Raw genomic sequence first — 13,803 nt, 5'->3', positions numbered from 1 at the left:
ACAATGTTTGTCCGGTCCTTGAACTCACCACTCAGGACTGTTCATTAGTTAGACCTTATGAACCCTTCATGGGCAGCCTTATTATAAGGTGCCATCCTTTCTGATTAATGGCTTTGATGATGGTTAACTAATAATTTACTGATTCTTTTTACATCCATTGCCAGTCATTAGGGTTGCCATGTTGAGAAAAAACTGTAATAAAGCCATAACTGGATTACCCATGAGTCTTGCCCCGGGTCTCAGACTCTTGGGGGACTCAAACTCTCCAAGTTAACTGAGTGGCAACAACTTTGTAGTGGTCTGATTAATTGTAGATATATATGGTTATATGTGGCGCTAAAGCAGAATATACCTGAATTAAGATATTAAGGTCTTGCAGAGTTAACATCTAAAATGTCTAACATTGGAGTTTAAATTTTGCTTACATGAGGCATATTCCTAGATACATTTTGGTTAGTCAAATTACAAAAAAAAAGAAATGACTAACTTTTGCACTCACACACACACATACACACAAAGAAAAGAAACTATGTCGTCAGTAGGGGCCCATCACTCATTTTTGCCTAGGGACTTCCCTGACCAGTGAGTCCAGCCCTGCTTATGAACCTTTTGAAAATGGTGACTTATGGAACAGTATTCTGAAAAAGGGTGGCACCTAATTATAGGGATTAAGAAACCATACCTAAGTGTAATTAAATTTGGCTGAGGAAGATGAATAGCAATAGATGATTAACTTTAAGTCGTGTAGGCTGTTATAGAATTTTCAGTGGTAATGGTAATTGGTGGAGATAAAGCTACAGGCGGCCTGTTAAACTGTATGAGGAAATTTATTTTGAACGTAAAGTCTAATAAAATGACTGAATAACAGAAAAGCACCGAGGATCAGGCAGCCAACCTCTTGAAAGTGATTGTGTGCATTGTGTAATTTGTGTGGCATTAAGGCTTAAATGCCTGGATGGTAAAATAATAAACCTCATCATGTGTTATCAGATTTCTTATTATGTTGAGGATTAGAGGCAGTAGATGACTATTATAAAGACTACCCTCCTGTCCTTTGATAGAGATGCAGTCTAGTAACACAAACAAAACAGCGAACCATCACAAGGTGGCTAGGACAAAGCCTCAAAGCCTGAGGGCTTCCAGACTTCCTCTGTCAACATTCAGTCTTTTGTTTCTTTTCATGGTTCATTAACAATTTTCTTGCCCCATTTGCAGTAACGGGCACAGACTGAAGTGATGTTACCTCACCAAACAGGCTGTGATGTATCATTGCGCTGTGGTTTAGTGAGAGTGCTAATGTGAAAACCCAGCTTCGAAGTTGGAGGAAGGCCATCTGGGATTTCGAGATAGGACCTCGTAGCTCATGTTTTGTTAAACCCTGAAAGGAGGGAGATAGAGAGACAGTGTTTTTCCTTCATGGGTTGCTCCACACTCAGACCTAAAATAGCCCCGGTCAGGATGCAGTCTGATGTAAGAAAAGTAAAGGAAGTGATGCAACGGAGCTGTTCAAGTGAAGACTCAAAGACAAACCCTTATTGTTCCCTTCAGGCACCACCCAAGGCACACAGAGGAGCAGTCGGAATAGAAACATCAAAATGAATGTTCGCTCAGTTCATTGATAGTTGCTACACTACATACCAAAGGGCCGCATTCACCCTCTGCACTCTGTTAACCCGCCTCGCTTGCAGAAAAACACACATTTGGTGTCCAGCCTTTTGGTTTTGTGACTGACAGCTCTGATTATGAAACATGAACTTGGCCAAGCACTGAATCGGAGCCGGAGCCCTCCCCCCTACATAAAACATCTCCAGGAATGTATGAATCAAACATACATACAAACGGATATGATTTATGTGATAACACAATGTCAAAATGAACCGTTACTGCCACGAGGGAACAAAGACGCAGTATCCCCCGAGGTAAACAAATGGTAGGCAACTGAGTAGATTAAATTAAACTGATAACTGTGTCTACATGAAGGCCTCGTAAATCTGGTTTACTGATTTACTTTGTATCAGATTTATAATATTTTCTGTAAACAGCACATTTGATCAAGTTGAGGGCTGTTCCATGTTGTGCCACATGCATTGTAATAAAGAATAAATCCTGCTGAATAATCAACATCTTACACACCAGTGCAGATGCAACCTGAGAGGCTTGGGCTCACATGTATCAGCTGGAAAGAGGTCAGTAGATAACACACTGTTAGTTAATAAAAAATGTTAAGTACTGATTGTGGCTGGTTGTGTGAATATGAACTGTGAATTATAAACTGATGGCTTAGATGAAGCAACAGTGGAGGGAAACAGGAAACTGAAGAATAACTGTATGACCTAAAAGCAATAGCTGACCACAAAATGCTTTCATGATGAACATTAAAGTAGCAGGGTGGGGTTGGACAGGTGTTGGCAGCTTTTTTTTTTTTATGTGGGCGCTCACATGTCCAAACAGGAGGCAAAAAAAAAAAGATGGTTTTTACCCATGATAGTTGTAAGGCTCTAGCGATGACAGTGCCAGTCGGCCTGTCTACTACTTCAGTAAAAATTAAAATAACTGAAATGACAATTGTTGAATAGATTAGCATGAAAAATTGTACATAGATTTATGGTCCTCTCATAATGGATCCTACTGACTGTGAAATTTGTTACAGACATTCATGAATTTACTCATTTGGTTCATGAACAATATGCAAAGCTAATGACACTCAGATCAACCTCACCCTTAATTTGTGTTAGTGGTAATCATGTATATATGTATATTAGATTAGCTTGCTACCATGATACATTAAGATGGTAAACAAGATATATAATAAATATTAAATCTTGTGAACTCCAGCATGTTAGCATTGTCTCCGTGAGCATGCTGGTGTTCGCTTTCAGCCGCTTGCTTGGCTGTAGTCTTGGAAAAATGTGAAAATTTGTATCTGATTAGCAGAACCACAGACAGCTGTTCTTAAAGTCCTTTAATTCTGCTTTATTTTCCTTTGGAAAGTATGTGTTCATATTTTGTCTATAACGTGTGTCAGGGCTTTTGTGAGGCTGATAAGGAGAGAGTAGGATGAGGAAGAGCATGAGAAAACAAAGGAAAAAGGAAGAGCAGCAGCTGCAGTGTCCATTTCTGGATGCAGGGTTTGACGGAGGCACAGGAAGTCTCAGCAGTTCTCAAGGAGGTGAGATCAGGCTCGCCTACAGAGCTGATAAAGGTGGAATTAAGAGGATGACAAATTAGCACAGTTACAAATGAGCATGTCGTTACTCTTGGACTGGTCTGATGACTGGCCTTCACACATAGTCCACAAGTTCATTACCTACCTGTGATTCAGCTGAGACGATTCTTGGACATAAATCACCTAGAGGAGAACTCCTATAATTTTACTTTGAATTTAATTTTACATTTAATTTGACATGATTTTACATTTAGAATGGGTGAGAGGCCGTCCTTACCATTAGAGGAAAGACATGCTCGTCTATATTTGTCACTTGGAGAGGCCATGACAAATTCCACAGGTGATTGTATTCCTACAACATATTGTGTCTCTAAGAGATAGTGTACATGTTTCAGGTCCCCACTCCCACGCCACCACTGGGCTCGATGGCAGTGATCCCTCGTCAGTTTTGTCAGAGGGGCCCGAGGGTGTTCACCCTGAGATCATCACCTCACTGGTGGAGAGAAAAGCAGACATAAACACACAGGTGAGACAAAAGCACGGGTTATTGTCAATGTGGAATCTACAGACACACATGAAGGTGTGGAATGGTCCCAGGTTTTGTTTTAGCTAAGGTGCATTTGAATGGGCACCTCTGTTTTAACCTGTATTTGGAGGCCATGATGAGAGCCTGACCTCAGTTTACACTGAAAGATGTACTACTCAGCAGCAGGTGTGTATTTGTTTCTAATTTGACTGTCATTTTGCTCATTGACAGGATTTGCATATGTAGGAGTCTATCTGGGGGTTGTTTCAAAAGATTTGCACCAGGACTCTATTTTTCTCTATTACTAAATCCTCTTGATGAATTTTACCTTTCTGTTCTATGCACACATATGTATGCATGCATGCTTGTGTGTATCTACAAGAATATGCACAATCACATTATCTTGCATGCTTGTGTGTGCCTGTCACTGAAGGTGGCAGGTCGCTACAGGAGTGGCAGCTCTTTCAAACAGCTGAGTTTCAGTGGCTCCATATTAGATACAGAAAATGTGAGAGCAGCAGTAGAAAAAGGTGAATGATGCCTTTAGTGATCTGAGAGATTCACCAGTTCTGACCCCACCCAGACTGTAGCTGGTTGAAGGACCCCATAAAACAATGTTTACAGTTTCATCCTTTCTGAGAGCAAATTTACTCAGACTAGATGGAGAATATCTGCCCGCAATGACGTCATGACTGCTGCCTGATGGAAGAAAAGATGAAAAACAGGGAACAGCAACTGTGATTTACATTTTGCAACGTTGTCTTGCTTACATCAACTTTTTTTTTTTACTTGCCTGATTTTTTTTCCAGCTCTATTGTATTGTATCCTGTTGCACATCCTGCAGCTCCAGCTCATACTGGAATGTCCTGCATTGAGTCAGGGACACACTTCTCAGGACAGACATCATATCCCCTCAATACATCTTAGATGCAGAGACACAACAATGGCCATCATTTTCCCTCAGTCTAAGGGGGCGGGGGGGATCCATTATGCCACAGTGAGGTTTAGCAAACACCTGCAATCGGTAAAAGTCATAAAGTCAGTGAAGTCTTTCTCAGTGAAACCCTGTGGTTCAGCAGTAAAAGGAGCCAACACAAACCGAAGGAACAGATGTGACAAACCAGCACATCCATTTATCACATACCTGCCACTTGTTTTTCAGTACCAAGCTGACTTCTTTTCATACTTGCAATGACCTTTCAGGTTGTGCCATTTACTTTGTGGTCTGTGTTTGCGTCTGCTGTGGTTAGCTTGTTCGTGGCTCTGAAGACGCGCTGGCACAGGCTCAAAGGGCAGGACAAGCTGCTGAACTTGAACTGCTGAACTGTGCCAAGTTAGAGTTTCCAGGTGGAGAGCTCATACTTCTGTCTGAAATGTGATGTAGATTATGGGGGAAAAAATGATGAGGTCAGAAATCTGATGTTAGTGCAGGAGCGAGGGGGCTTAGTCTGTTTCTCACCCTTTGAGCTTCAAAAACCAGCATTCATGTGTCTGATGAAGTTTAGGTAACATACTGTTTTGTTCAACTGATGCATTTAGTCTTTTATTTGTCTGTTTTCATTTTCACCTTGTCTAGTGGAGCCTTATAACCCAGCTCCAACAATTCAGGTCCAGAGACCCTAAAAAACACACAGCTGCTTTCTAAGGGGCGATAAGTGCTTACAAATCTGCCTATATTTTAAAAGTATATAAAAGAATACATAAAAGATGGATGGTGGAATCATATAAACTAAAATCTCCATGCTTTCTCAAATGCACACAATAAATTTCTAGATTTTGTTTCATTTTCAAATACAACACAAATATTGAGTCAAAAATGGTGGATTAACTTTCCCATATAGACTGGTAGAACTCAGCTCATTTATTTTTCACTTGCTGTCATTGGTTTATTTGTTTTCTTCATGCGGGTGCTTGAGGATAATGTGATCCTCTGACAGCTCTCATTTAGCCAGAACTAAGTTCAGGTTGGACTGCATTGAGACACTCTGCCTGGTCATGGTATCCTAACAGCGCCACTCCCCGGACAGCCTACTCACAGCATTTTATTCTGCTGAGGTCATCTTGCCCGAGGCCACAGTTTAGCAGCCTAGCAACATGATTTTGGCACCTACTGTAACAATCAGAGAGGATAAGTTCAGTGTAGATTAGTTTTCATTAAAAAAAAAAAAAAAAAAAAACATCCTCATAAAATATCTCTAAGAGCAGACTTTTGCAGATTGTGGATTTTGGACCACCACAGTTCTGCTGATAAGAAACTGACGTCCCCCCCAAAAGACAATGGCTCTGTGAGGAATGCAGACACACGTGGTCTGGCCAACTCTGTGCACAGTTGAAGATTAGAGTGAATCCCTCACAAGTGAATGTGCAGAGAAAGGGAAAACTGTGAAAACCAAAACTGCCTTAACACTTCACCAATAATCTTTCATATTTTTTACGCACAGGTTTTTAAATAGTAATCATCTTTGCCCGTACGCTAGACAGTAGTCTGTGGAGATCCTGCCATCATGGGTTAAATACTCTGGTTTAAGTTAAACAAATTTACATCCAATGGATTTTGTTGGAATGTTGTGGCTATAGATTAATGCACCTGGAATTTGGACTTTTCATTGTGTTAATGTTAAACACTATGCACATTCAGAAGCTCTGGAATGAAGGAGACAGTAAAAACATAGATAACATCTGAACAAAGATGAATTCTTTTTTCATTGCTTAACTGTTAGTACAGTATATAAATGTGTAGTTGCTGATTGACAGGCTCTGTGCCATGTAGTTGCACAACAGTTTGCTGCCTATTAGCAGACATAGTTGTTAGGACAAGTACCTGTAATCGATTCTGACCTCTAACCTTTTTGTAGAGGAAAAAAAGACACCTTGCCCATGGGGACAATTCACTTTATCTCATTACTCTGCATAATTACAAAAGTAGCCACTTAAAAATGGTACATTCCAGCCTGGGACAAGACACACACACACACACACACACACACACACACACACACACACACACACACGCGTGTCAATGTATTATCAGTCCTTTGTAAAAATGCAACAGTAAAATTACAATAATGAGAAATATTAACAGATCAGTGTGTTTATTATTATATTATTCAACAACAGGAATAGTAAGCGTATTATTATATCATACTGTATAACGTATATATACAAAGAACATATTAATGGAAATGACCAATTATACCTTTTGCTTTTTGACAACGTGGAGAACATTATTGATCAATCGTTTTGAGGCGCTGTACTGTTTTTAGAAGCTACAATGCTCCAAAATATTTACCAGAGAAGAAGACTTTCAACGAATGACGTCCTCCTGCGACAGGACGCAGGCCCCGCCCCCAAATTTTCTCCCCGCGCTGTGTCATCGAAGATTGTGTATACATGACAGGATGGATCACTTGATCGCGAGAAGAGAGTACCTGAAACAAAATTTGTTTTATAGCAACAACCACGCAGTACTTAAAACGATAAAGTTGATGCGCTTTCAGCTTTGTCTGAGGCTCAGAAGAGTAGTTTAACTTTTTAAACAATTCCTCTACAGCGGTTAAAGGTAGCGAATGACAGAAATAATGGCTTTCGCTGTACACTGACATTCAGAGAGAGTGAGACCTCTTCATTTACCCAGCTCTGCTCCCATTCACTTCTCTGCTTCTTCAGTTGAGATGCGACAGTTCAGCGTAAATATTTACCTTTTCTTCCATGTGTATGTGCATTCACAGCTACTATCTGCTGTTTAACTACTCTGAAACCAGGTCAGCAGCTCTCTGAACATGGCGGGAATCATCCGGAGGCTCGACGAGACTGTTGTCAACCGCATTGCTGCAGGAGAAGTTATCCAGCGTCCTGCCAACGCCGTCAAAGAAATGATTGAAAACTGGTAATTGAGCAGCTACCCGATACAGTTCATTTTTAATAAAGTTAGCTCATGTTAGGTGTTCGACTGCTGGCTTAAATAACCAGCACTGGAACCAATAAAAGGGATAAGACGTGGGAGGAGCCGCTATTGTTTACATTACGCTTGTGGCAGAGAAGCTTATCGACACCTGTATCATGGTAACAGGATGTTACACCTGTAACATCGTGTGACAGGGAGAACTGACCGGATATGTCCTCTCAGAGGGAACATGGCTGTATAATAACTGCAGGTTGTGCTTTAAAAACGTTACAGCTTAGATGCCAAGTCCAGCAGCATCCAGGTGACAGTGAAGGACGGCGGACTGAAGCTCCTGCAGATTCAGGACAACGGCACCGGCATCAGGGTGGGTGACTCTACTTTTGGAGGGGAGGCTGTGAAAGTTTCCTTTTCAAATGGAGAATCAAAACTTTATGGCTTCTGGCTTCGTCTGTTTCTTTATCATCCATCTGAAGAATTACACTCACCGAGCAGGAACACCTGTTTATTCATGCAGGTATCAGCCAATCATGTGGCAGCAGTGCAGTGTGTGAAATCCTGCAGATACAGGATTCAGTTAATGTTCATATCAAACATCAGAAACATAAAAAATGATGATCTTAGTGGCCGTGGCATGATTGCTGGTCTCTGACAGGCTGGTTTGAGTGTCTCTGAATCTGCTGATCTCCTGGGATTTTCACGCACAACAGTCTCTACAGTTTAACTCAGAATGAAAAACAAAAAACAGCAGATGTGCCAGCTGAATGTGCAGCTGACACATCTGCAGAAATCAGTCAGTGACTACTGAAACAACAAGACAAGTCATAACAGACAGACAGAGTGGACAGTGTGTCCACTCTAATAAAGGGTCTGGTCTCCCTGCAAGTTTAGGGTATTGTGGTCTCTCCTGCCCCTGGGAGGCCTCTGATTGCTGACGAATCTTTCTTTCACTGACGCAGAAAGAAGATATGGAAATCGTTTGCGAGCGTTTTACCACCAGCAAACTTCAGACCTTTGAGGACCTCTCAGCTATAGCAACCTACGGGTTTAGAGGAGAGGTGAGCAGCCGTGAGCTCTGGAGCATCATTAGCCTTCGAGGTATTAAATGCTGACACACATTTCGTTTTCTGTGTTCTTGGTTGCAGGCCCTTGCTAGTATAAGTCACGTTGCACATGTGACCATAACGACCAAGACAGCTGATGCCAAATGCGCCTACAGGTATGATAACATTTAAAATTATGGCTCACTCATCTGCTTTCTTGCCTCCTTCAAGATTTTGTGTACATATAATAACAGATATGAAGTAACCAGGACGGAGGTCTTGTAATGGATGTGTTCTCTTACTCCGTTCTCAAACAGAGCCAATTACAGCGACGGCAAACTGAAGGGTCCTCCCAAACCATGTGCTGGCAACCAAGGAACACAGATTCTCGTGAGTTCATTGAACACATCACGTCTTACTGAGCGAAGTTCATGGACGCTCAGAGACTTTGAATAGTTTGCTCTTCCTGTCTGCAGGTGGAGGACCTGTTCTATAATGTGTCCACCAGGAGGAAAGCTTTAAAGAGTCCCAGTGATGAGTACTCCAGGATCGTAGAGGTGGTCAGCAGGTCTGGGCTTCATCTCTTGTGTCTTGCAACTTCTTCTTTTGTGAATATCACTGTGTTGGGATTTTCTCCTTGTCTGTATTCAGTGGTATCTTGTTGTTGTTTTGAAGGTACGCCATACACAATTCAGGAAAAAGTTTTTCTGTCAAAAAGGTGAGATGTGCTTTTTTTTTTTTTTTTTGATTCAAGCACAAAGTTATCGTAGGGTAGAGGAGGAAAGGTGACCATGACTGACTCTAAAATACTAATCACTCTGTCACTACGTTTCTGTTTAAGCTTCCCTTGAGACAAAAAATCTGACAAGACTACAAAGATTTTTTTTTCTTTCTCTTTGCTTAAAGCACAGCATTATTAATGGTCTGTTTTTATAACTCTTCTCTTCCTTTTCCAGCAAGGAGAGACTGTGGCAGACGTGAGGACTCTACCCAACGCATCTGTAGTGGATAATATTCGGGGAGTGTTTGGCAATGCAGTCAGCAGGTATTAATCAACCAAGAAAGAAAAAAAAATGTTGCTTTGATGCTCTCTGCAGTTGATCTCTTATCACCTTTACGCTGCAGTGACTCTGTGCTATGTTCCCAGGGAGCTGATCGAAGTTGGCTGCGAGGATCAGAAGCTCGCTTATAAGATGAAAGGCTACATCTCAAACGCAAACTACTCAGTCAAGAAATGCATCATGGTCCTCTTCATCAACCGTACGTACTGCCAAAAAGTTACTGTGAAGACCATCTAATCCTCTTAGCGCGTTGTTCTAACGGAGTTGGTGATCTGTGATGTCTCAGATCGTCTGGTGGAGTCGAGCGCTTTGAAGAAGGCGATCGAGACAGTTTACGCCGCGTACCTTCCCAAGAACACGCATCCATTTCTTTACCTCAGGTGACTAAATGTGCATTTGTTTCCCGTCATGGATTCTGTCATGATTAAATTCATCTCACATTCACTGATGCTTTCTGATCACCCCCCTCCTCCCTCCCCCCGCAGCTTAGAGATCGCCTCGCAGAATGTAGATGTGAACGTTCACCCCACAAAACACGAGGTGCACTTCTTACATGAAGACAGCGTCATCGAGAGCGTTCAGAAGCACATCGAGAGCAAACTGCTGGGCTCCAACTCCTCACGGACCTATTTCACTCAGGTAGGAAATGACTCATTCACTGTTTCTGTGAATATGTTGGCACTGTCACAACAGCAGCTGGTAAGATCTCCAGTTTCTTGTTATGGCAACAAGACTCACACACTGTCCCTTTGTGCAGACGTTGCTGCCAGGGCTGTCAGTCTCAGGCGGCACCGAGGTCAAGTCCTCCAGCGCCGCAGCAGATTCCACTGAGAGAGTCTACGCTCATCAGATGGTGAGGACCGACTGTCGAGCTCAGAAGCTGGACGCCTTCCTCCAGCCCAAAGAGAAGCCGCCTCCTGACGCAGAACGGGCTGGTCCCAGCAGCAAAGAGGCCGCGTCCACAACCGCCCAGCCTGACTGTGCAGAGCTGGATGAGGCGGCTGATGCAGATATGCTGGAGGCTTTGGATCAGCAGGAGGCAGAGGTGTCGAAGGGCGAGGGAGAAAGTGGCGTTGGGGCTCATGATGTTCAAAGGTGATTGACTTCTTTACAAAACTGAATCACAGCAGAGCGACAGTCGTCTGGGTGAGTCAGAGCTCAGCAGAGGATGAAACACTCAGTCAGTGCCATCATGAGTAATCCAGACGGGAAGTCACATCAGGACAGGTCTTGATGTGTGACGTGATCCTGTGGTGTGAGGATCAAATCTGCACATTAACCTGCAGCAAATGAGTTCAGTAAGAGAAAGAAGAAGAAGAATACAAACAAACATGTCGTCCTCCTCTGGGTCAGTCAGTAACTCCTGTATCCAGCTGGTGTTTCTCTTCTACTGACCTTTAATGAATTTTCAGTTTGAAAGGTTTGAGGTGCATGGGTGTGACTTGTTTCAAAGCACCACCTATCATCATCATCATCATATTTATTTATTCTATATAGTTTTAAAGATGAGCTTTGATTAGCTCATTATTTTGGCTTTACAGCAAACAAACTTTTACTCTGTGGTTCAGTCTCACTGCTCTCAATAATCCAGGTACTGATAAATCCAGAGATCAAGACCTGTCCAGCACCAGAGGGCAAAATAAAGGAGCAGTTGGTAGAAACCAAAAAGAGCGGTTGAATATTGAAGTTACATTCATCATATGGTCAGAAAAACAGCTCTAAATGAATTCTGATCAGTATCTGCTGGCAATTTAATGCTAAACTAGTTATTACAACTTAAATGATCAAGTGTGGCAAAATTATACTCATCAGATTGTGGATTTCCTCTGCCCCCATGTGGCTGAAAAAAATAATCCACCCAGCCCTAAACTGTCGAGTTATTAATGGCAAAACAAAAATGTCTGTCACTTATTGAGTGAGTGATAAAGTGTGTAAACATTTTCACAGCCCATTAAGTCTTAAAGTGCGCCCACTGTAAGCTGATGTGAATTAATATTATCGTTATTATCTTGAGGAGACAAGTGTCTGTAAACATGCAGAGTGCACTGTAGGCAGGAGGTGTGACAGCAGTGTGTGCGTGTGCCAGGAAGCGGCCGAGGAAAGAGCAGCAGGAGGAAGAAGAAGAGGAAGAAGAGGACCTGACGGCTGCAGCCACGGCGAAGAGACGAGTCATAAAACTGACCAGCATCAAAGAGCTGAGGACAGAGACCACTGAGAACACACACAAAGGTAAACAAAACGTGTCTCATCTATCAGCAGATCAGCTTACTCGTCCACACAGTTGTCCTGTTTTGAGTGAGTGTGTATATGTTTTCTTCAGGTCTTCAGGAAATGCTGCAGAAGCACTCGTTTGTGGGCTGCGTCAATCCCCAGTGGACTCTGATCCAACATCACACCAAACTGTACCTGCTCAACACCACCAAGCTCAGGTCAGTGTCAGGAAACACACAGGTCACATCCAGTCGTTTCAGCCTGGTGCCTCACGTCTCACTTCAGTCTTTGTGCTTACAGCCAGGAGCTTTTCTACCAAATACTCATCTACGACTTTGGGAACTTCGGCGTGCTGAGACTGTCGGTAAGTAAAGCCTAGCTTGTGAATGATTGGAAGGATACTGAGTATATGACTGATGATGTGCACTCAGACTCCAGCTCCGCTCTATGATCTGGCCATGTTGGCTCTGGACTGTGAGGAGAGTGGCTGGACCGAAGAGGACGGGCCCAAAGAAGGCCTGGCGCAGTACATAGTGGACTTCCTGAAGAAGAAAGCTGAGATGCTGGAGGACTACTTCTCCATGGAGATAGATCAGGTCAGGTTCCTGCGTAATTTCCGCAACAGCCCAACATGCTGCCAGCGTTTGCCACGTTGTAAAATCGAGCTTCATGTGTTGTAGGAAGGAAATCTGACAGGACTGCCACTGCTGCTCGACAAGTACACTCCTGTCATGGAAGGTCTCCCCATGTTCATCCTGCGCCTGGCCACTGAGGTGAAGCCCTTGTTCGTCTCTGTCTCAGTTATGATTCTGGAAATGTAAAGTGTATCTTGAAGGCTTTTGCCGGGTGATGGTGTGTGTGCAGGTGAACTGGGACGATGAGAAGGAGTGCTTCAGAGACTTCAGTAAGGAGTGCAGCATGTTCTACTCCATCAGGAAGCAGTACATCCTGGAGGCTGAGCCTGGAGAGGAACAGGTGTCATGTTTAACGCATTTTAACAACTTCTACAGTTCCTTACACCATGCATTAATCACACACACACACACACACACACACACACACACACACACACAAAAGAACCTGAATAGATAAACATGTATTGTTTGTTTCAGGGTGGTGAGGGGAACTCGTGGCGTTGGAAAGTGGAGCACATCATCTTCAAAGCTTTCCGAACGCTCTTCAGTCCTCCGAAGAAGTTCAGCGAAGATGGCACGGTGCTGCAGATCGCCAACCTGCCTGATCTCTATAAAGTGTTTGAGAGATGCTGAATTCAATCATCAAATCTGACTGAAAAAAACACAACCCCACATGCTGCTCATTTTTATATTTCCTGTAACATTTCTGCTGTAAATAAATACTAAGAAATAAAACTTCAGGTGTTTGACTTTATGAGTGGAAAAACCATACACCATGATGTTTGAAAGGCTCTGCTCTGTCACAGGAAGTTCCTGTTCTGAATGGCCAATCGCCAAAAGAGCCAAGGCTTCACATGGTTTTCTAAAAGTAAAGATTTGGGACATGCAGCCAGGAAAAATAGAAAGGAGTCACGAGTCCTATAACAATACCTGAACTGTGCCAACACACAGGCTTGACTTTTATAACTTCTACATTTCTACCCTGTCACTCAGAGACGTGCAGTGGGGACGGATCACAGCTCAGTGTGAAATAACGTAAAACCTCCACTTCCAAGACTGTTTCCATGATTTCTGCTGTGGCATAGATGTTCCTCATTGTGCCTCTGTCTTTATTTCAGTCACAGAATTACTAAACTGGAAAATTCTGAATTTTAAATAGCAAAAAATGACCTGTGTTTTCCTACAGTGATTCAAAACTGCAACAAAAGTGAGATTAAAAATATTCTGAAATTGGTACACAATTGGTATCGAAAATCTATA

General features: G+C 42.6%; 1 protein-coding gene across 1 annotated transcript; it reads left to right on the top strand.

Moving 5' to 3' along the window:
* Positions 1-7,323: 7,323 nt before the first annotated feature.
* On the top strand, positions 7,324-13,296 carry mlh1 (mutL homolog 1, colon cancer, nonpolyposis type 2 (E. coli)). Its single transcript, XM_041050606.1, has 19 exons — positions 7,324-7,578; positions 7,870-7,960; positions 8,553-8,651; positions 8,739-8,812; positions 8,954-9,026; positions 9,113-9,204; positions 9,312-9,354; positions 9,593-9,681; positions 9,784-9,896; positions 9,984-10,077; positions 10,183-10,336; positions 10,455-10,792; positions 11,784-11,926; positions 12,018-12,126; positions 12,209-12,272; positions 12,340-12,504; positions 12,589-12,681; positions 12,773-12,883; positions 13,021-13,296. The coding sequence occupies exons 1-19, from the start codon at positions 7,472-7,474 to the stop codon at positions 13,174-13,176; spliced, it is 2,208 nt and encodes a 735-aa protein (XP_040906540.1). The 5' UTR covers positions 7,324-7,471; the 3' UTR covers positions 13,177-13,296.
* The last annotated feature ends 507 nt before the right edge of the window (positions 13,297-13,803 follow it).

The sequence above is a fragment of the Toxotes jaculatrix genome, chromosome 11 (assembly GCF_017976425.1).
Source record: "Toxotes jaculatrix isolate fToxJac2 chromosome 11, fToxJac2.pri, whole genome shotgun sequence".
NCBI classification, from domain to species: Eukaryota; Metazoa; Chordata; class Actinopteri; family Toxotidae; genus Toxotes; species Toxotes jaculatrix.
This window is presented reverse-complemented; position numbering and strand designations above follow the sequence as displayed.